Source organism: Neovison vison, chromosome 1 (assembly GCF_020171115.1).
Source record: "Neovison vison isolate M4711 chromosome 1, ASM_NN_V1, whole genome shotgun sequence".
NCBI classification, from domain to species: Eukaryota; Metazoa; Chordata; class Mammalia; order Carnivora; family Mustelidae; genus Neogale; species Neogale vison.
Genome location: NC_058091.1, coordinates 240,320,660 through 240,343,493, shown reverse-complemented (window position 1 = coordinate 240,343,493; position 22,834 = coordinate 240,320,660). Strand labels below are relative to the sequence as shown.

General features: G+C 37.9%; 1 protein-coding gene across 2 annotated transcripts in view; it reads left to right on the top strand.

Annotated features, from left to right (window-relative positions):
* CTNNA1 (catenin alpha 1) overlaps positions 1–22,834 on the top strand; it is a 319,319-nt gene that overhangs the window by 159,097 nt on the left and 137,388 nt on the right. For both annotated transcript variants that reach the window (XM_044226586.1, XM_044226594.1), the window contains exons 2-3: positions 2,174–2,280; positions 3,777–3,972. In XM_044226586.1, the coding sequence (XP_044082521.1) occupies positions 2,176–2,280; positions 3,777–3,972 (301 nt within the window). In that variant the 5' untranslated portion in view covers positions 2,174–2,175. The remainder of the gene's footprint in view (positions 1–2,173; positions 2,281–3,776; positions 3,973–22,834) is intronic.

The window sequence follows — 22,834 nt, the reverse complement described above, 5'->3', positions numbered from 1 at the left end:
TCAAGAGTACTTAATAGGTTATACATTTCTTCATATTGGGAGGCATATAATATCCGGTGTGTCATTAGTGATGTTACGTTTATCTGTTTAAGAGGGTGGCCATTAGATTGCAAATTTGTAAAGGTATGTCTTGGCCCGTGTAATTAGTAAGTAACTCGTGAAGTGATACTTGGGCACCTTAGAAGTATCTTGTTCCCCAGTAGCCTTTCACTTAATGGTTGTTAACATCCATTGATAACGTTGCTGAATCAGTTACTACACTGGAGTTTGCAAAATGGTCATTTTCTAATTCTGTTCTATATCCATGGTAAACGAATTCCCTTTTTATTTTGAGAATCTCTATGGTCATAGGGTATCTTTCTGTGTACTTATCTGTCAGGCAGTTGTAGTCATGTTTTTTGATACTCAGGTTTTTAAAAATTTATTTATTTATTTATTTGACAGAGACGCAAGTAGGCAGAGAGGCAGGCAGAGGGGAGAGGCCCACTGAGCAGGGAGCCTGATGCGGGACTAGATCCCAGCACCCTGGGATCATGACCTGAGCTAAAGGCAGTCGCCCAACCAACTGAGCCACCCAGGTGCCCGATTTTTTAAATTGGCCAGCGGAGCCTTTGGTTTCTCTCTGTTTTGTTAGATTAGTCTTTGTACCCTTCCCTTCTTTGCTCTCTGCAGAATAGGATATCTCAGACCTGAAAGGAACCCCCCCACCTCCTTTGGAGGAGCCCTGATTCTTTTTAATGGGAATTGGCATTTAATAGAAATAAAGACCTGGATAGTGAGAGCATTGTTTTGTTTTGTTTTTTAGGGTTTTATTTATTTATTTGACAGACAGAAATCTCAAGTAGGCAGAGAGGCAGGCAGAGAGAGGGAGAGGGAGAGGGCAGCAGGTTCCCTGCTGAGCATTAGTGGCCTGACGAGGGGCTTCATCCCAGGACCCTTAGACCATGACCTGAGGTGAAGGCAGAGGCTTAAATCACTGAGCCACCCAGGTGCTCCAAGAACACTTGTTTTTTTAAAATTTTCCTAAATTTTGTAAATATTGTTTTTTAAGTGTGACACAGTATTATGTGGTTGGTTATGTGATTTATTTATTCAGTGATACCTGATTTTTTTTTTTTTTTTTGCTGTTGTGAACATCGTTGTATCCAAGTTTTATATGTACCTTGATTATTCCTTTAGAATAAATTTCCAGAAGTAGAATCTCTGGGTCATAAGAACATATTTTTTAAGATTTTAAATACCAAATTGGTTGTCTAGAAAGTTTATAGTTAGTGTTTACTTCAGTTATGTACCTCCTGTCTTTTTTTTTTTTCCCCCTTTTATCTTTTAGGCACTACTTTAAGAAGCAGATGCTGTGGTGTTTTTGTTGAAGTCTTTCCCCCTAGTTTAAAGCCTCTGTCTAATGGAAGTTTACCTTGACACTGATACATTGATAACTTGACTAAGTGTAACTTGAAATTTCTTCTGGCTGTGAGTGATAATAGTTGTAGGTGCAGAGGGCAGCATACTTAAGCATTATGTTTTAATAGAGTAAGACAAGGTATTCTCTAAGAAGTCATCAAAAAATGAAGGAGATGCCTTTTAGGTAATACTGTACTATAAATATTACGGAGTAAGAAAAATCAGAATCAGGCCTTCATTCACGTTAGCTTTTCATCCTGCTTCTAAACTGGTATGGAAAATCAAAGTAGAAATGTCTTTTTTTTTTTTTTTTTTTAAAGATTTTATTTGTTTATTTGACAGAGAGAGATCAAAGTAGATGGAGAGGCAGGCAGAGAGAGAGAGAGAGGGAAGCAGGCTCCCCGCCGAGCAGAGAGCCCGATGTGGGACTCGATCCCAGGACCCTGAGATCATGACCTGAGCCGAAGGCAGCGGCTTAACCCACTGAGCCACCCAGGCGCCCCAAAGTAGAAATGTCTTGGTGCCAGAGAAGCCCTCTGTGTGTTTGGGAGTTTCTTTTATAGTACCTCTACTGTTTATAAGCTCGACATTTGGAAGTGTAAGAGGTTAAGAGTTACCAGGCCCTCTTGTGCTGCAGGCTCTTGAGAATTTTTCTTCCCATCTGGAATTAAGTTTTGCTGATATAAAAAGTTCTTTTTTAGAAGTAGAAGGTTTGTTATTTCATGTTTGTGTTTGCTGTTTGCCTCACATTGACCTTTTGTTTCTTTTTCAGAAATGACTTCTGTCCACACAGGCAACATAAACTTTAAATGGGACCCCAAAAGTCTAGAGATCAGGACTCTGGCAGTTGAAAGACTGCTGGAGCCTCTTGTTACACAGGTAAGAATCTGCAAATACGTAGCTGTCATATGGTTCCATAGTAGTAGGGTGGTAAACAAACAGAGCAAGTTTAGCTCAAAGCTTTAATTTGAGTAGTTGAGTTTCGGTTGATAGTATTTAGAGGATGTGGCACCACTAATTATTTAAATATTGATACATGCATTCATTTAACCCTGTGGCAACATAGTTACTGCCATTTTCTCTAGTCTTATTGGCAATAATAGGGGATAAGTGGTATGTAATGCAGCTTACCAAGTGTTTGTATTTTGTAGATGGTTTCTTGGCATCACTTTTTCTTGGAAGGTAGAGGTTATAGTCAAGAAAGATGGGCTATGAAGCTTTGACTCTTGTCTCTTTACCATGCTTAACAGACTTCCTTGTCCAGGATCAGTTAGCAGGTAATTTGAGGATATATGTTTGCTATGTTCTGTTGCAGATACCACAGTGTGATGCCATCTCACTAATTGTTAACGAGTATCAAAAATACATATATGCAAATGTGTACATGCATACAAATGTATTTATATATTTTAATATAATGTAGAAGTGTGTGATAAGTAAGACTCATGAACATTTACTTTCTTGAAGCCCAGCCAGTATAGTTCTTTTTTTTTTTTTTTTAAAGATTATTTATTTATTTATTTGACAGAGATGACAAGTAGGCAGAGAGGCAGGCAGAGAGAGAGGAGGAAGCAGGCTCCCTGCCGAGCAGAGAGCCCGACATGGGGCTGGATCCCAGGACCCTGGGATCATGACCCGAGCTGAAGGCAGAGGCCTTAACCCACGGAGCCACCCAGGCGCCCCCCAGCCAGTATAGTTCTAAGCAGGTGTTTTGTGTGGCAAGCTATGCTAATAAAAAAATCTGTAGTCATCGTCAACGTACAGATCACCTGGTATTTTATTTATATATGTATGCATATATATGTAAATGGTGGTTGATGTTCTGGCACTTAAAGTACCATCACAGTAGGCTCCTTTGGGCAGCCCTTCCTTTTTTTGTTAAGGACCTTACTAATTCATTGCTGAGATTTGTTTGAATAAACCGTGAAACAAAATCAGAAGCAAGTTACTTTAAAATATTTTACACAGGTTGAAAACAGTGGAAAACTTGACCTCCACATAAAGCTAACAAGTTCATTGTCAGTCTCCTTCAGGGACTTGTTCATGACATGTACAGATGTGTAACATGATTCTAATCAGTTTTTGATTTGTAAAACGGAACTAAAATCTAGTTAACACATATTTGAAAAAATTAAAATATTTTTTGTCTTGCACATTGAGATAGCAAAATTATTTTGGGACCTAAATTGAGTATTGTTGCTATATTTCTTAAAAATGGGAGAGTGTGTGTTATTTGTTAATGCTTGTGAAATTTATAAATGTGCTATTTCATTTAGTTATGAATAATTTACTATTCCTGTCTTTAAAGATGGTCATCTTTCTGTTGTTTTCATTTTAATCGACTGCAGTTTAATTTGTAAAAATGAAACTTTTAGGTCACAACTCTGGTAAACACCAATAGTAAGGGGCCCTCAAATAAGAAGAGAGGCCGTTCCAAGAAGGCACATGTTTTGGCTGCTTCTGTTGAACAAGCAACTGAGAATTTTTTGGAGAAGGGGGATAAAATTGCAAAGGAGAGTCAGTTTCTCAAAGAAGAGCTTGTGGCTGCAGTAGAAGATGTTCGAAAACAAGGTAGGTCAATGCTGCTTCTTATATAGAGAGAGGCAGGCTTTTCTAGAAAATTAATCCTTGCAGGTAACTTTCTATGGCCAGTATTCTCATGCTTTCCAGTTGCTCAATAACTTAAAATACTCATTTATTAGAGATGGATTAAGTTTTAATCAGGCTTCACTTTTTTTTTTAAGATTTTTATTTATTTATTTGACAGAGATCACAAATAGGCAGAGAGAGAGGAGGAAGCAGGCTCCCTGCTGAGCAGAGAGCCTGATGTAGGGCTTGATCCCAGGACCCTGGAATCATGACCCGAGCCGAAGGCAGAGACTTTAACCCACTGAACCACCCCAGGCGCCCCGATCAGGCTTCACTTTTAATCAGGAGAGGCACTAACAAAGAAACACTGTATTTGGAGAATCTGAATGCACTTTTCTTGGATACCCTAAATAAGAGTTGAGTTGGCTCAGTCATTAAGTGTCTGCCTTCTGCTCAGATCACAATCTCAGGGTCCTGAGATTGAGCCCTGCATCGGGAAGCCTGCTTCTCCCTCTCCCCACCCCCTTGTGTTCCCTCTCTCGCTGTCTCTCTCTCTGTCAAATGAATAAATAAAATCTTAAAAAAAAAAAAAAAAAAAAAAAGGAGTTGAGTCTTAGAAATGTTCCAACAACAGTTGAATAGGAAATAAATGGGGCAGAAGTTTACCTTTCATCCTTTGCAATACCTCTTTGTAGTTCATGCTGAAGATACAGGGGTGATAAAATGGAAAAATATCCAGCCATTCTGTCAGGCTGGTATGGTAAATTAGCCATGCGTACTTGAAGTGGTTTGAGTTTGAAATAAAAACAAATCTGGGCTTAAAGGAATCCTGTTTTTGGGAAACTCAGAATTAATAAAGGGTGGAATTGTAACCCACAGCTTGGTATAGTGCCAATTAGAAAAACTTGTTATTTTGATGCTGCAGGTGTGATAAGACTTTACATATGGAACATTAAATTCTTAAAACTTACAGTTTTGTGTTAAACTTCTGGTTCATCAGGAGGACTTAAATAAAGACAGCTTTTTGTGAAGCTGTTGAGTATCAACTAAGGTGAGCTGAGCTCCCGTTCTGTACAGTTGTTTTACTGACTTCTGGGAGAATCTCACTGGATCTCTAATGGCTGATAGTGTGTGTAGTCTATTGTAGTCTTTTTTTTTTTTTTTTAAGGTTTTATTTATTTATTTGACAGAGACAGAGATCACAAGCAGACAGAGAGGCAGGCAGAGAGAGAGTGCGGGAAGTATACTCCCTGCTGAGCAGAGATTCCCAATGCGGGGCTCGATCCCAGGACCCCGAGATTATGACCTGAGCTGAAGGCAGCGGCTTAACCCACTGAGCCACCCAGGCGCCCAGGTTGTTGGAGTCTTATGTCTCATTCATCCCTGTGACAGTACCCAAGAAAGGGACCGTGCATTAAATGGGACAGTGCTGTCTCTAATTGTTCTGAATTTGTGAACTAAGAACCTCGATTGGTAAATATTTTCCTAAATTTTCAGGCCGAAGATAAATGTTTCTAATATTTAAATTTAAATTCCATATTACTAACTGTAATACAGGTGTATGTAATTGTTATCTAGGGCTGTAATAACATAAATTACTATAAACTTGGTGGCTTAGAACAATAGAAATTTACTCTCAACTCTGGAGGCCAGATAACGAAATCAGGGTGTTAACAGGGTTAGTTCTTTCTTGGGGACTCCAGAAGAATCTGTTGAATGTTCTCTCCTAGCTTTTTGTGTTTGCCAGCAATCATTGGCATTCCTTGGTTTGTCGACTTGTTATTCCAGTCTCTTCCTTCATTGTCTTGTCACATGGCATTCTCCCTGTTTCTCTGTGTACAAAGTTTCCTCTTATAAGGATATCAAGCTTTGAATTAGGGTTCTTCCTAAATCCAGTATGACCTCATCTTTTCTTGATTATGTCTGCAAAGACCCTATTTACAAATAAGGCCACATTCGTATGTTCTGGGGGGGGGTATGAGTTTTGAGGGGGACATTATTCAGCCCATCAGAGTGGGCTTTGAATGAACTTAAAAAGCAGTTAAATTGTCTAGTTCAGGACAATTTTTGAGTTGTTTTTTTTTTTTTTTTAATTTTATTGATATATTTGACAGAGCGAGAGAGCGATCACAATTAGGGAGACAGGCAGTCAAAGAGAGAAGAAAGAGAGCGCGCGCGCAGGCCTGCACCTGCTTCCTTCCCTTCTTCTCTCTCTGCTTGCCTGTCTCCCTAATTGTGATCTCTGAGGCAGGCTCTCTGCTTAGCAGAGATAGATGCAGGGCTCAATGCCAGCAACCTGGGATCATGACCTGAGCCGAAGGCAGAGGCTTTAACCCACTGAGCCACCCAGGCGCCCCAATTTTTGAGCTTCTTGTTAAGGAAATCAGAATGGCTCTTACTTCATTTTCCTCTGAGGAAGTCTGCTCCCAGGCCTTTTGCCTCAAAATAATAGATTGTGATGAATTTCACCAAATGTTCCCTAAGTCTAGTAACTAAGACATTTATTTTGAAAATATGTTTAATTTTTATAGGTAACTTTTAGTTTCACTCTGTATAATGTTCCTTGTTTCAGAAGTTTCTGTGATGCAGATTTGTAGCAATCATGGTATAATACACGCACCTCCTTCACCCTAACAACCCCCACAGTTTTGAATGTATATCTGAATTTCTGTTTTCTTTTTTATATTTATATCCGAGAAAATCTTTTATGTAGCTCTGAATCATAAGTACTTGTCTGTCCTAGTCCAACTTTGCAATTATTTATGATCATGATCTATTCACCATAATTTGCCTTCTCTCCTTGCTTTTTCTCCTTGGGGGAAAAAAGCTAAAACAAAAATATAACTGCCTCCCATCATCATTACTGCATCAGATATGAAAAGCTGAAGTGCCTTACTTTTTCCTGTTGGCTTACTTTTTTTTTTTTTTTTTTTTGGAGAATCTTAAGCAGTGATGAAACCTCTCTCCGCTCATAAATAGAACAAAGTACATGTTATGAAAATGGTTAAGTGCATATTCTTTAATCAGCCAGGCCTTGTTGGTTATGTTGTTGAAGCTGTTTACTCATCATTTGAAACCCTGTAGTGGCATTAATATGTTTGCAGATTCTTCGACACCCCTCCCTTAAAAAGTGGAGCCTGACTTTGATCCTCTTGAATGTATGTTGGACTTAAAGACTCTCACTTCTATAAAGAATAAAATATGGTAGAAGTGATATTATCTACTTTCAAAGGGAAGCAAAGTCATAAAGGGAGTATAGTATCTGCCTTGCTCTTTCTCTTGGATTATTCACTTCGGGGGAAACTGTCAGTACCGGTTTGCCAAGCTTCTGAGTAAGCCACCTTAGAAGCAGATCCTCCAGCTCCTGTGGGTTTTTTTTTTTTTTAAAAAGATTGCAGTCCTAACCAACTCCAAAGTCCTGACCCACCGAAGATTCAGGAGATATTACTTATTTTAAGCTACCACCTTTTGGGGGAATTTGTTAGGCAGCAAAAGATAATTAATACAGACACCTTTCCCAGCCCTGGCTTCAGTGGTCCTGAGCACTTAAATGAAACTCCAACCCAGGTGCTCTGAATTTTACTGGTATATAAAACACAGACTAATTACGATTTACCTAAAGCTCCACGGCGGATTGACTAAGCAATTAGAATTAGAATTCTTTGCGTTTTGAGTTTGTTGTTTATCCACTGGGATGCTTCATTGGTAAAGGATGTATAATACTTCTTTGTTCTGAATCAGCTTGAAGTACTTCTATTTAGTACACGTTTGCATTTTTTTTTTGTTCTTGTAAAGGGTCAAGTAGTAGATATTTTACACTTGATCTTAGCTAAAAGGCTGAGAAGCGATTCAAATAGTAAATATTTTAGACTTTACTGGTTATAAGGTCTCTGTTAACATTATTCAGTTCTACAGTTGTGTTGGGAAAGCGGCTATAGGTAGTATATAAACAAATGGGTGTGTCTGTGTTCCAGTAGAACTTATTTAAAACAGATGGTGGGCCAGATTTGACCCATAGGCTCTGGTTAGCTGACCTCATATTAGGGTTTTCACATAGTTAAAGATAGGAGCTTACTGTTTTCAATAAACAGTTTGTGTATTTATTTATAATACTTTGAGCTGAAAGTTAAGCTTTTTATATTTTTCAGTTTTACAAGTGCTGTGCCTTCTGTGTAGTCATCAATAAACAGACTTGAATATACAGTTTTTCAGTATAACTTAATTTTCTTTTTGTATTTGCCCTGATACATGAATAATAAGCACAAATATTTGTGAGTACATTAAAACATTACCATACTAACACTGTCAGTAGGTAAAACATTATATGTTTATACAGGGTCACTTGACCTCAAGGCCAGTGCAGTGGACATGTGAGCCTCCTGTGGTAGATGGGAATCAGTTACCAATTGCATGCCATCCAGATTCTTGTGATCTAGGAGTATTGTTTTACTGCCAGTCACCTCTAACTAGTTGTTGAGGAGTAACTACCTTATGTGGGCTGAGGCATGTATATGCCTCTTAGATGTGCTCTTTTTTGTGGGGGGATCCTTTCCACCCTCACCTCCCTACCCTGATTAGGTTATTCTTATACTTTTTCTTCCTAGACTTAGATAATTTGTTGTCTTCCCCTCTCCAGGCTCTGTGTTGGTCTGGTGACCATCTCTCCAGCTCCTGTCTTGGTGCCCGATTTGTGATAGGCACTTAATTGTGTAAAGAGGATAATTGACTGTGTTCTCCAAGAAGTATGTGAGAAAAGGGTCTTGTCTGAAAAATTACAAGTTTTCCTTCCCAGTGCCAAATGTAAATACAGGGGTAGGGTTGGACCTTAAAAAAAATTGAGATATTCATATAACAAAATTCACCCCTTTAAAGTATATACGTCAGTGGTTTTAGTATATTCATGGAGTGGTACAGCTGTCACCATTATCATTCCAGAACATTTTCATCTCCGCAAAAAGAAATCTTGTATTAGCAGTCACTCCTTATACACACATTATATATATGTGTTTATATATATGTGTACATATATGTATTTTCACATTACCTAAAAAAGAGTATCAGTGTATTTTATGAATCTTTGAATAGCACTCTGATGAGAAAAAGAGGGCTCTTAGCTGGGTAGGAGACATCCAAGGGACAGAGATGGAAAGGTGTAAATGAAACTTGTTAGAAAAAGGGCAGTTGTTAAAAAAGGACTAGTGATGGTAGGTTGGAAGTAGAGTAGATGAGGAATAGTTTCTACTAGAACAGAGTTTTTAAAAATCCTTTAGTTATATTTCACTGTTGGCTCTCAAAGACCAAGATCAGAGACTTGCTGTTGCATCATGGACATTTCTGGGTGGTTGAAGGAGAAGGCTCAAAGAAGCTGAGGTACACCTTTGTGTACTCCTGCACTGATTCTAATGATAATGTGCTCAGCAAAGGGGCCATATAGGTAGATCGTTGGTGTACTGGACATTAGTGTGTTTCTTGGGAAAAATCTTGTTTCAGAGAAACCACAGTGGGGAAAGGGCTGGTTGACTGTGTGGTCTCTGACAAAGAGAGACTGTTAGCAGATTGGAGGCTTTTTTCCTCGTTTGTCCCAGAGCTATAATCAGTACACTTAGACATGAGAAGTAGATGAATAGCACAAATGGGAGAGTAAGCATGGGATTGGAAAAATTTCCTCAAGGTGCACTGGATCATGAAAGGTGAAAAGAGAGAGAGGAAAAAAATCATCCAGTTAAGAAAATCATCTAGTTAGAAAAATAGACTATACACGATGTGCATGGGGGAATAGTTAGGGCCTAGCTTGGAGACAAGTGTTGGGAGGAAAGATTAGAAGAAAAGAGATTGGAGCTGGATTTTAGAGGATAGTTTGGAATGCCAGTGATGGAGGGAGAATTTTCAGGGAAATGATAGGGAATCAGAACTCCAGGGTTGGAATAGATCTTGAGGTTCAGGTTCCCCTATACTTGAATTTATCTAATGATACAGGATTTGCTAACCTCTGGAAGCAGTTTTTCCCCAGCATTGCTTTATGTTTATTTTTAAAGCTCCTTTTCTTCTTAAACTAAAATATGTCTCGTTAACTTTCTTCCTGTTTTAAGAAGTTCTGCCATCTGGGTGACGTGAAATTGGAAGAGTGGTGTTTTGGGGAGAAGAGTCTCTCAGCTGTGTGCAGGAAGAGTTAAATGTGTTAGAGAACCTGGAGGCAGGACCAAGAGTCAGGAGACGATCACAGTGGTGAGGGGTGAGATAGAGCTGTTGAGGAAGAGATTGCTGTAATAGTGGGCAAGGGAGAATGGGCCAGTTGTTGAACACAGGTCAAGCCTGAGCAGATGGCTCATCTTTTTTATAGATAAAAATGATGGGCCTAATGTATGAAAAATTATAATAATTTATTTTCCTATAGGTTGAGTCATTTGGGGTATGTTTTCAGGCAGTGTGTGCTCCTAACAACTCCGGGGGGCTTACCTAGTATTAGTATATTCTCCCCAGCTGAGATCCACTAAGATTCTGCTGTACCAGTTTTTAGTCAAGTCAGAAAAATTCTCTCACACTGTTTGCTTTAGTGTTTCTTTATACTAATAAAAAGTCACTTAACACGTGAATTTTCCTTTTTTTTTTTTGAATTTTATTTTTCTTAATTTTGAATCACAGGAATTTTATTTTGTTTTATTTTTTAAAGATTTTATTTATTTGATAGAATCAGTAGGGAGAAGCAGGCAGAGAGAGAGGGGGAAGCAGGCTCTCTGCGGAGCAGAGAGGCGATGCGGGCCTCAGTCCCAGGACCCTGGGATAGTGACCTGAGCTGAAGGCAGAGGCTCTAACCCACTGAGCCACCCAGGTGCCCCAAATCACAGGAATTTTTAAAGATAGCACAGAGTGGTTCAGTGTATCCATTATTGAGTTTCCCACAATGGTCATATATTTTTAAAGATTTTTTGTTTATTTATTTGACACAGAGAGAGAGAGGGAGAACCAGAGAGGGAGGGGAATGGCAGAGGGAAAGGGAGAAGCAGGCTCCCTGAGCACAATGTGGGGCTCCATCACAGGCCCTTGGGATCATGACCTGAGCCTAAGACAGTTGCTCAACTGGCTGAGCCACCCAGGTACCTCCCATTGGTTTTATCTTAAGGAAGTATGGTACAGTACCAACACCAGGAAACTGGTATTAGCACATTATCTGTGTATAACTCTGGTTTTATCACTTGTGTACATCTGTGCAGCCACCACTGCAGTCACGATACAGAACTATTCTATCACCATCACTGTAATAAAGGTCTCCCTCATACTTATCCCCATATAGTCCCACTCATTTAGCTTATAGTCCTCAACACTCTTGGCAACTCCTCTGTCTCCATGTCTAATTCTGTAATTTCAAGAAAATTGTATAAATGGAATCAGTATATGACCTTTTGAGATTGTCTTTTTTTTGTCAGCGTGATGCCCTTGAGAGCCATTATAGTTTAGTTTGTGACTTTTTGTTGTTTCTTTTGTTGTTGTTTTTAGATAGTATTTTGTTGTTAGATAGTATTCTGTGAATACTCTGTTGTGTGGATATAGCATGTTTTTTTCATCATGTTAACAGGTGTTTTACATAGTAAAAGTCTTTAATTTGAGGAAGTCCAATTTATTGACCCCCTTCATGAATTTTGCTTTTGCTATTTAAGAATTCTTCTCCAGGGTTTAGCTCATCAGGATTTTCTCCTGTTTTCTTTTAAAAGTGTTTTAATTTTATGTTTTATATTTAAATCTATGACTCATTTTGGATTAATTTCTATATAACATGTGAAGTTTGAACCCCATGGACACCTAGTTGCCCCAGTACCATTTGTTGGAAAGACTCTATTTCCTCCATTGAATTACTTTTGCACCCATATTAAAAATTAGTCACCTGTGCTTGTGTGGGAGCACACAAGCTGGGTTTCTTTATTTCTGGGTTCTTTATTTTGTTCCATTGATCACTATTTCTTTCCTTTGCCTTTACTTGCGTGGTCTTTTATTGCTGTAGTTGCAGGAGTGTCAGACTTGGATAAAATGATTCTTCTCACTTAATATTTTTCTGATTTGTTATTCTGTCTCTTTTGCTTTCCCATATAAATTTTAGATAAATTTTAGGTAAGCTTATCTGTATATACAAAAAAATCTGCAATTTTGATGGAATTATACTAAACTTGTAATTAATTTAGGGAGAATTTATATTTTTAGTACGTGAATCATCCAGTCCATGACAAAAATGTTTCCTTCTATTTAGATCTTTTTTTTTAATTTCTTTCATCAGTGTTTACATATAAGTCCTCTACTTGTTATTTTAGATTTACACTATTTCATTTTTTGAATGATTATAAATAGTATTTTATATTTATGTAGCCTTGTGTTTCCTTTCAAGTCCTTGGCTAAATGCATATGCATTTTACCCTAGTTTTCATTCTAGCTTTGATAGCATTTTATTGTCTTGTAAAAAGTTTTACACTAATTATAGGCATTTTAAAATTTGGTATAACCTTGGAATTTATAATGTTTAAAACTTTTTTATTGCACAATTTCCCTGTTGGACTTAGAAGTTGTTTTTATGGTTTTTTCTTTTTTTTTTTTTGTTTAAGATTTTATTTATTTATTTGACAGACAGAGATCACAAGTAGGCAGAAAGGCAGGCCGAGAGAGAGGAGGAAGCAGGCTCCGTGCTGAGCAGAGAGCCTGATGTGGGGCTCGATGAGCCGAAGGCAGAGGCTTTAACCCACTGAGCCACCCAGGCGCCCCTGTTTTTATGTTTTTGATATAAATAATGCTGAAGTATGTGAACATGTACAGTGTCACACAGCCCCTCCCCCCCTTAAAAAATTTTTTCATTAATAGACATCTCTAGGGGTAGAAATACAGGGACACAGGTCTTTTTTTTTTTTTTTTTAACAAATTAAAGTATAATTATATACAACCAAGTACACAAATCAGTATACAGTTCTTTGAAGTTTTACATATCTGTATACCCATGTAACTACTGTTTCCTCTGGGACATAACATAGGTTGTAGGGCTTTTAAAATGTACTCTGAAATTGTTCTCCAATGGGGTTATATCTTAGCTTGCTCATGTTTATATAACCTCACTAATTACAAGTGACGGAAATACATTTAATTCAGAGTTGTTAAAGTAAAAAGGGAGTTTATGGCCTTCATACTTGGGAATTCCAGGAGTAGATTTTGAGTTCAGGGATAGTTAGCTGTGAGTGACTCAAAGGATATAACGCTCTCTTCGTCACTTGACTCCAGTTATTTCACTTTCCCTCCCTCCTTCCATTCCTTCTTCTGTCCATTCATCCCTTCCTCCTTCCCTCCCTTCCCTCTTTGCTTCCTTCCTTCCTTGAGTGTAGTTGACACACAATGTTACATTAGTTTCAGATATACAACATAGTGATAGGACAAGTTTATACATTATGCTGTATTCATCACAGGTATAGCTACCACCTGTCACCATGCATTGCTGTTAAAGAATTATTAACTGTATTCCTTATGCTGTGTCTTTTATTCCTGTGACTTTTTAAATTTCATAACTGGTAGCCTGTATCTCCCACATTTTGCCTGTCGTCCCCATCCCTTCCCCTCTGGCATCCATCAGTTCTCTATAGGTCTGATTCTGGTTTTTGTTTATTATTTTTTATTCTTTTTCTTTTTCTTTTTTTAGATTCTACGTAAGAGTGAAATCATAGGGTATTTGTCTTTCTCGGTCTGACTTATTTCACTTAGCTTAATACCCTCTGGGTCCATCCATGTTGTTGCAGATGGCATGATCTTGTCCCTTTTTTATGGCTATATAATATTACATCGAGTGTACCTTTGTTTGCATATGTACATGTTGGACAAGATGTCCACCTATAGTTTGAGGTTTACCCTAGCAGAAAAAGAACTTTTCTTCTCTGCCTCTATATTTTAGTCATGGAGGGGACTGGTTAGCTTTGCTTGGGTCATGCTGAGCACTGAACCAGCTTTTTTTTTTTTCTTTTTAAGATTTTATTTATTTAGTCTACGGCCATACCACCCTGAATATGCCCGATCTCGTCTGATCTCAGAGGCTAAGCAGGGTTGGGCCTGGTTAGTATTTAGATGGGAAGATTTTATTTATTTATTTGACAGATAGCACAAGTAAGCGAAGTGGCAGGCAGAGGGAGAGAGAAAAGCAGGCTCTCTGCTGAGTAGGGAGCCTGATGCAGTGCTAAATCCCAGGATCCTGGAATCATGACCCGAGTTGATGGCAGCTGCTAAACCAATTGAGCCACCCAGGCGTCCCAGCTGAACCAGTTTCTAGCCAGCCTGGCTCACTCACCCTAGGACATGAGGAATGGGGGAGAGTTCTCTGAAGGAATATAGTAAAGTGGTATTGAGTAGAAGCTAATTATTCTTTTTGACAAGTAATGGGATAGTCTGTTAACATTGTTTGCTGTCCTTATAGATATAAAATGCTACTTCCTTTTTTAAAAAACATGCTTTATTTGGTGAGAATTGATGTTGAGCATTATTCATGGTGCTTGTGAGACACCCTAGGGCAGTGGTAGGTATCTGTAAACCTTCATCCTACTTTGTTGATTGGTTGAATCCTGGTTATTTTTCTTATCAATTGAATTTTACCACATTCTCAATGATTGAGATGTCTTATTGGGCAGTTGTGGATGGGGGAAGGGCAGTAGGAGAGGGAGAGAGAGTCTTAAAGGAGACTTGGAGCTGACTTCAGATCCTGACAACCTGGAGATCAGTGAGATCATGACCTGAGCAGAAACGGAGTCAGGTGCTTAACTGACTGCGCCATGCAGGTACCCCTTGAGGAAACATTTAATAGTGAAACCAGATAGCCCTTCTCAAATGGCTGGAAGGAGAAAAGAGGGTAAATTCTTTAATGTTTAATGTTTGGCTTGTAGTTTACCCCTTTTCATGTTTATTTATATTTAGGCAGTATTTGTCTTAAGATTTCTTTGGAGGTTTTCTTTTCAAGTTCTGGCTTTTGGTTTGGTGTTCCAGTTCAGGTAAGCTTTGATTATAGTGCAAGTGCATTGTCCTTGAGTGGAAGTAGGATTTGAACTTACTGAGAGTAGTCAGTGTTGTTCAATGCGAAGTCTGAATTGTTACAAGAACCATCTTTTCGGTAGAAAATGTCTTGTTAGTTTTAGAGCAAAAAAGCACTATTTATTGGTCTACTAAAACAGTAGAGTTAAAACTATTGAGTTTGCTAGCACCTGTGTGATCTTAGTAGCTGTAGTTTATTTGTAAGCGTACTTTTCAAGGGTCTTGTTGCACAGATATCTTCTCTCCTTTTTTAAATGTTGAAGGTGCAGAATTACCCAGTCAGATAAAACTGATGGTCTCTTCGGGCATTGTCATAAAGAAGGGATAGGCAATGAGGATTTTTTTTTCTTTTTTTAAAGATTTTATTTATTTATTTGACAGAGAGAGATTACAAGTAGGCAGAGAGGCAGGCAGAGAGAGAGAGAGGAGGAAGCAGGCTCCCTGCAGAGCAGAGAGCCCGATGCGGGACTCGATCCCAGGACCCTGAGATCATGACCTGAGCCGAAGGCAGCGGCTTAACCCACTGAGCCACCCAGGCGCCCAGCAATGAGGATTTTCAATTGATAATAGTTAAGAGACATTCTCTTATTTTATTTTCATTTTTTTAAGAGACATTCTTTTATTTATCTCTGTAATTGTATAGTAAAATTGAGGACGTAGGTACCATTTTCACTGATACCGCTCGAATCACATATAGGGAGAAAAAGAAATATACACATATATGGAGAGGTATTTGTGGGTATGTATATGTGTACATGTGTATATATGTGTGTGTGTCTATATATTTTTTATATATGTATGTACACACATATATTTAACATTGTAGAACATGGCAAGGCAATTTTAAGGAAAATAATAATGTATTTTATCCTTGACAAAAGAATATTGAGCACAAGCTGTCAGTTTCTTGAGGCATAATTTTCTCCCTGGTAACTGCCTAGAGTCAGATTGAAGGAGGTGAAAATTGGTCTCCTGTCCAGTGCAGATGTTGACAGCCTCAGACTGACGTACCCACATCTAATATAAGCAGGCTGGAAGATAGATATTAAAAGGCAGATGTGAGTGATCAGGACAAAGCAACTGTCAGTGACTTTTTGGGTAGGGTTTGAGAGGTAGATAGGAGACAGTGGAAACTGGGTTTGGGAAGTTCATGATGTAAAGGCTTGAAACATAGCTTTGCGTGGGTATGTGAGAGATTGCATTTTAATTTGGTCTTGTTAGTGTGATTTTAATCAGGTTGGAATCATGAGCTTGATCTATATATATGGGCTCTTTGATTTTTCACAGGAGAAAATTGACAAACAAGTATTCCTACCCTGGAATATGGGTTTCAAAAAGTTTTAATAGTGATGCTCTGGAAGAGCAATAGCAGAGAAATATTTAACATTTTGAAAAAGATAAAAGTTAATTTTTGGATTAGTGTGATCATTTTCTTCATTAAAGCTACCAAGAAATCAGCTGAAGAAATCAGCTGATTTTTCTCATACTCTTTCTTTGAGTTCTGGCTTCTTACTGTTCGCTTTTTTCTCCTTTCCATCTTGGTATATTTTTTCATCCTGGGTCCTCCTCTTATTATTGTGGACATCTCTTTTCATGTGGTTCCCCTGATGGCTGGGTCTGTTTTGGGAAGTGCTCCCATTCCAGTTCTTTCCCTTCCCATGTTTCTGAGGATTGTGATTAATTTAAAATTTGTTCATTATTGACCCCCATTCCTCCACTCCCACTATTTAATTCATTTTCTCTTGCTCTTCATTTAACTTGAGCAGGAAAGGCAAAATATAAATTCCAAAAAAATCATTAACTGGTTGTCATCTGGGTATTTTATGTCTTAAAGTTGTCTTTCTGACTTAAACTGTAAGTCTCTAGGGTGGAGGCTATATTTTCTTTGACTTGGGATGTGTCAAGCATGCTGTCTGCTTCTGGATCACTACCCTTATGTGAGCATATGCTGCTTTCAGAAACTTGGTTTCATAGCCAGCTTGAAAGTGAGGAAAGGAGAAAGAAGTTATTAAATTCTAATGTTTCCTTTCATTTTGAAATTCTCTTTTTTTTTAATTTTGTCTCTTTAAACATTTAATGAATAACACTAACCAGCACAATAATAGTTTTAAGTTACAGTGGGTAATAGTGTTGCCTTAATATATTTGTACAGTGTAGCTGTAGGAGTTATCTTAGGTATTACAATTTTGACTTTGGCATGACTTCAACCATGATGTTGCAGTAACGTGGTTTCTACTAGTTAATTTCTTAAGAAAGTGATTCCAAGTTGAAATGCATGTTATGCATTTATTTGAATGTGTAATCAGGAAGTAAGTGCCTCTCTTTGAAGTGTTTCTGAATAGCAGCAGGGCACACTTGAATTAGTAAGGAAAATGAGAACATGAATATGTGTGGTACTCTATTTTAATTTTTTTAAAAAACCATTTTGTCGCCTGGAAAAAAGTAGAAATTTCAAAGCTCCTTTCGTTATCCCCAAGGGATGAGAAAGGGCGAGTATGTTAAGTTTTTCTAGGCACTCTCTGAGCTGATTCAGAGGGGCTTATAGTAGTTATATAATGTGATATTAAATGTTTATTTCCTGGGTTGATCTTCAAAAGATGAGCAGTTTTATGGATTAAAAATGGCCCCCCAGGAAAGTTCTATTAAAGCATCTGTTAGGAGTTCTTTGAATCATTGTCAGTTTTTCTCTAATGATGGAAGCATTATTTAGAGGTCTGTGATTTTTGCCAAATAACCCCAGTGTTGAATGGAAAGGTGAAAGAGAATTAAGTGTTCATCCCCATGTCACAGGGTATGTGGGTTATGTCTCATACATACTACCATTTGGGTCCTTCCCATAAGGGGTATGTAATGAAACCTGTTTCTCTTTGCAACAGTATTGCCAGTTTATCTCCATTTGCAAGTGAGGAAAATACTTTATTATCAGGTCATGGAAAGTGAATTTAAAAATTTGGGGGATGGGAGGAGTGAGGCAGGTTGAGAAATGGGTGTTAATTCTTGATTATTTTGAAGCTAGCAAATACTTTCATGAAGCCTTGGTCCTGTCAGTTTATTATTTTATAAAAATGAAATTGGCAGAATAACGAAGAAGTAACTGCTGTATCACTTTTTGGTGAGATCCATTAATCAGATATATTTAAGAGAATTTGGTATAAAGTAGGCCTATAATTGGACCTAGAGTATTGAAAAAGTAACTTTCAAGAATTAGGAATCCCATGATAGGGAACTTTAAACTATTCAAATTCAGGATTGGGATTTTTTTACTTTTTTCTGTAAAGATGGCCAAGCTATCAAGTACAGGTTGATTTTTAACAGACTTCTTTTGTGATGTTGGTTGCTTGCTCTTTTTTCTTCCCCCCCCTTTTCCTCTTGGTTACTCCTTGGGTAGAATTAAAAACTTTTTTTTAAAATTTTTAATTTTTAATAAACATATAATATATTTTTATCCCCAGGGGTACAGGTCTGTGAATCTAAAAACTTTTTTTAAAAGCTAATTTTCTTCAGTGAATGTTTTTGATAGTAAGAAAAAAGGAAGAAAATAAAAATTAGTTATAATTTTGCTACCCAGAGATGAAATCAATGGTTAAATTTTTGTTGTAGACCCCTAATGTTTGTTTTCTGTGAATATCCTTACATGGGTAGAAATATGTTGTGGTTGAGTCATTTACTTTTTTAGAGTCATTTGCTTTTTTTGCTTAATGGATCCTGAACATCATTCAGTATCATTAAGTACTCTTGTACAATATAGTATTTAATGACTGTGTTATCCTCTGTGGAGTAATATGATTTAAGGGGGTTATTTTGAATCAGAAACCCAGAGACTTCTCTTTAATATTTTTATGGCCAAAATTTTATACTCCTTTTTTAAAAGTTTAAAAGGGATATGGTAAATAGGACAGTTTTTTATTTTGAAGACTGAAGGCTGCCATTGTTGACAAGTATAGAATGAGATAGTTGATTGAAAAGAAAAAAAAGCTGAGGTATTTAAAATCATTGTGAGGGGGGCCCCCGGGTGGCTCAGTGGTTTAAGCCTCTGCCTTCGGCTCGGGTCGTGATCTCTGGGTCCTGGGATCGAGCCCCACATTGGGCTCTCTGCTCAGCAGGGAGCCTGCTTCCCCCTCTCTCTCTGCCTGCCCTCTGCCTACTTGTTATCTCTCTCTGTCTATCAAATAAATAGATAATTGTGGCATTCAAAGATACTCTTTAAAAAAAAAAAATCATTGTGAGGGACACCTGGGTGGCTCAGTGGGTTAAGCCTCTGCCTTCGGCTCAGGTCATGATCCCAGGGTCCTGGGATCGAGTTCCGCATCAGGCTCTCTGCTGAGCAGGAGCCTGCTTCCCTTCCTCTCTCTCTGCCTGCCTCTCTGCCTACTTGTGATCTCTGTCTGTCAAATAAATAAATAAAATCTTAAAAAAAAATCATTTTGAGGTAGAAATCAAAATGAGTCGTGCAAGGTCATTTGGGAAATCACTAGAAGAGGGAGAATCAGAATTCCACATATGGCTTTGAAATTGATCCTGAAATAAGGAATTCGAACATGTTTGAGATGGTAAATGTTTTTCACCTTTTCTGGAAGCTTCTGTCATTTTGACACAGGGCTATGTTTGTGATCCTCTAAAGCATATTGAGGTGGATATCTTAAAATCTTCCTCTGTATTTGGTGGTTGATACCAATGTAGTCCCATAAAATACTGTATTTAAGAAATAACCTGCTTACGGTCTATATAATACCATGTTGAACTCCTGCAGCAACTAAACAAAAATAATAATGAGATTGGGGCTGCAAATGGCCCCTTATTTACCACTTAGGGGTAAAGTACTTACCCATATTTTAGATAAGCTTCTTAAGACAGCTGATTTCACAAAGCTCTTACATTTTCTACTATATGCTAATTTTACTTTTTTCTTTTTGCAGTGGCACTCAGTGGCCATGGGTTAGGTTTTTTAATTACTTTCTTAAAGTTTATTTGTGTATTTTTAAAGTAATCTCTGTACCCAACATGGGGCTCAAACTCATGACCCAGAATTCTGCAATCACATGGTCTTCTGACTGAGCCAACCAGGAGCCCCTGTGATTTCCATTTTCCTTGTGCAGTACAGATTATTAATATATCAGCTATTTATGGTGGAAATATAAAAAAAAAATTCCATTAATAAAGGGACCTGAAGTCAGCAGTTTATGTAATTTATAGGAGGTAAGCCATGCTCCTCTGCTGGGCTGGCAAAGTTCTTGTCTTTTTCTGGACTTCAAGGTAGAAAAGGTTCTGGCTAAGGAGCATATTAGACTTACCCTTAGTGTTATTTTAGGGAAGATACAACTTTGCTACTTATCTGTTGGGTCTCTTGGGGGACTTTTGAATGCTGTTGGGATATTTTTATACCTGAATTTCTGAGGACCCGAGACACTTTGCTATAGCACTGTGGTTGGGAGCTGTTCTTGCTGTAAGGCGTGAGCTTTATGGGATGTGAAGTTGTAAATGGGATAGATGAGGGAGATAATCAGTTCCTAAAAACTAGAAGGAACCTCAGATTGGCTTAATTCCTTTTTTTTTTTTTTTAACATACGGAAAAACGAAGGCCCAGTAAGGGGAACAAAATCACATTTTGTAGCCATTACCACGAAAGGACAAGTTTTTTCTACTGTCTGCACTATGGAGATTGAAGTGAGGGAGCATCCCCCCAATACTGCTTCATATTACAAATCAAAAGTTAATTTTCTTTTATCCTGTAAGAAACTTGCTAACCTGACTTTATTTCTAAAAACATAAGAGACAGTTGGTGTGTGAGCAGTGATCATGTTCTGGATAGGTTTAATAATTGGAGAAAGTAGATGGGAAAGCGGAAGGGACACAGAAGTATTTGTTGAGCTCTGCATTCATTACCTGAGTTTTCAAAACACCCTCATGCGCTGAGATAACGGTATTCTCATTTTACAGAAGACTAAACAGGTAGACATGAAGCAACCCAAATTCACACAGGTGCTGAATAGCAAAGTTGGGATTCAGGCCTAGTTCCAGCACCTTGTTTTATCTAATCCATATGGTATTCTGGGAGAATTGGGTGTATTCATTAACATCACTTTGTAACGTTCTGTATTTTAAAGGAGAGCAGCAAAGCAGAGTATCTCATTTCCTAGGCTCCAGAGAAGAAAAACCAGCCCTTCTTTCTATTTTTTGTCTTTCTCGAATACCGTTACCCCACACTGTTTACAAGCATATTCTTTCCCTATAACTTCATACAAAGTTGGATTGCATTCAAAGGAGTTTACTGAAGATATTTGATGCTTTAGAAAGCCTTTGATTTTTGTCCTGTTCTAAACCCGAATCCCAGAATCAAGTCCTGCATCAGGCTCCCTCCTCAGCAGGGAGTCTGCTTCTCCCTCTGACCTTTCTCCTCTCATGGTCTCTCTCTCTCTCTCATTCTCTTTCTCTCAAATAAATAAATAAAATCTTTATAAAAAAAAAAAGTATGCTCTGTAAACTAATTGACATTGACGAATTTTTTTTTTCTTTTTGCTCACGTCGTGGCTGTATTGACTTGTAATTCATGTATCACATGATTCCGTTTTCTTAGTACATTGACAGAGTTTTGGACACACAATCTCAGATCATTGTCATGACCCTAAACAGAAACCCAGTACCCATTTGTGATGTGACTTAATTCCTTTATTTTGGAAAGAAAGCCTCACAAATATCTTCTTTTGATGGGTGCCTGAAACAGTTTTTCAGTCTCTTTTGTGATCTGATTGTAAATATGGGGAGAGAGTGACTTGCCCAACACTCCAGAGACATTAAAGAGTTTTTTTTTTTTTAAAAGATTTTATTTATTTGACAGAGACATAGCGAGAGAGGGAACACAAGCAGGGAGAGTGGGAAAGGGGGAAGCAGGCTTCTTGCAGAGCAGAGCCTGATGCAGGGCTTGATCCCAGGACCCTGGGATCATGACCTGAGGTGAAGGCAGACGCCTAACGACTGAGCCACCCAGGTGTCCCCTTTAAAGAATTCTTGATTCTTTTTATTTATTTTTTAAAACTTAGTATCTCAAATCATTCTTAGTCTCATATTCCTTTTAGAGAGGATCATTCAGCAGAAGCCGGAGGACCTTGTTTTTAGCTAATGACTTACTAATACATTTGTTCATAGTTTCATGAGTAGAAAAAATACAAAGGTTTTAGACCACCATACAGTATATTTCTGACTTTTTTTTTTAATTACTAACACTGTTAGCTGTGAAATTAAAGATTTGTCCTTATGGCTTTGAGCTAAAACAGAATAGCATAGATGTATGTGTATTTAGTTTGCTTTCTTCCTTCCACTTATTTGTTGTCATTTGGCCTGATTTTAGTTTGGAATGATATGTTAGCTGTAGAAGGCATGAGGCTTTTGAAGAGGAACCTGTGTGGGAGTGAGAATTTAGAAGGAGAGGTTTTGGTGAAAGAGGGATTAGAGTTGGTGAAAACTTGGATTAATACAGTGAGGTTAAGTGATTAAAATTAAATTTAAAATTATCTACAACATTTATCCATTTGATTGTAAGGTAATTATTAAAGCATTTTGATTCATTTTAGAAAGACTATAATTTTAAGAATTTAAGTTCACTTATTGGCCTAATCTGGGCCTTTTCTTCTGCCTACAGTTTTATTTACCCCAGGTTAACTCTCTTTTTCATTTCCACTAACAGCTGATTTTGAGTTTATTCCACTCTCCCCCAACCCTCACTTCCTTTTCCACCCCGCTCAATTTTTAGGATAGCCTCACTCACTGCTTCTGAACAAATGAGATTATCCAACAGTGCTGAGCTTCATAC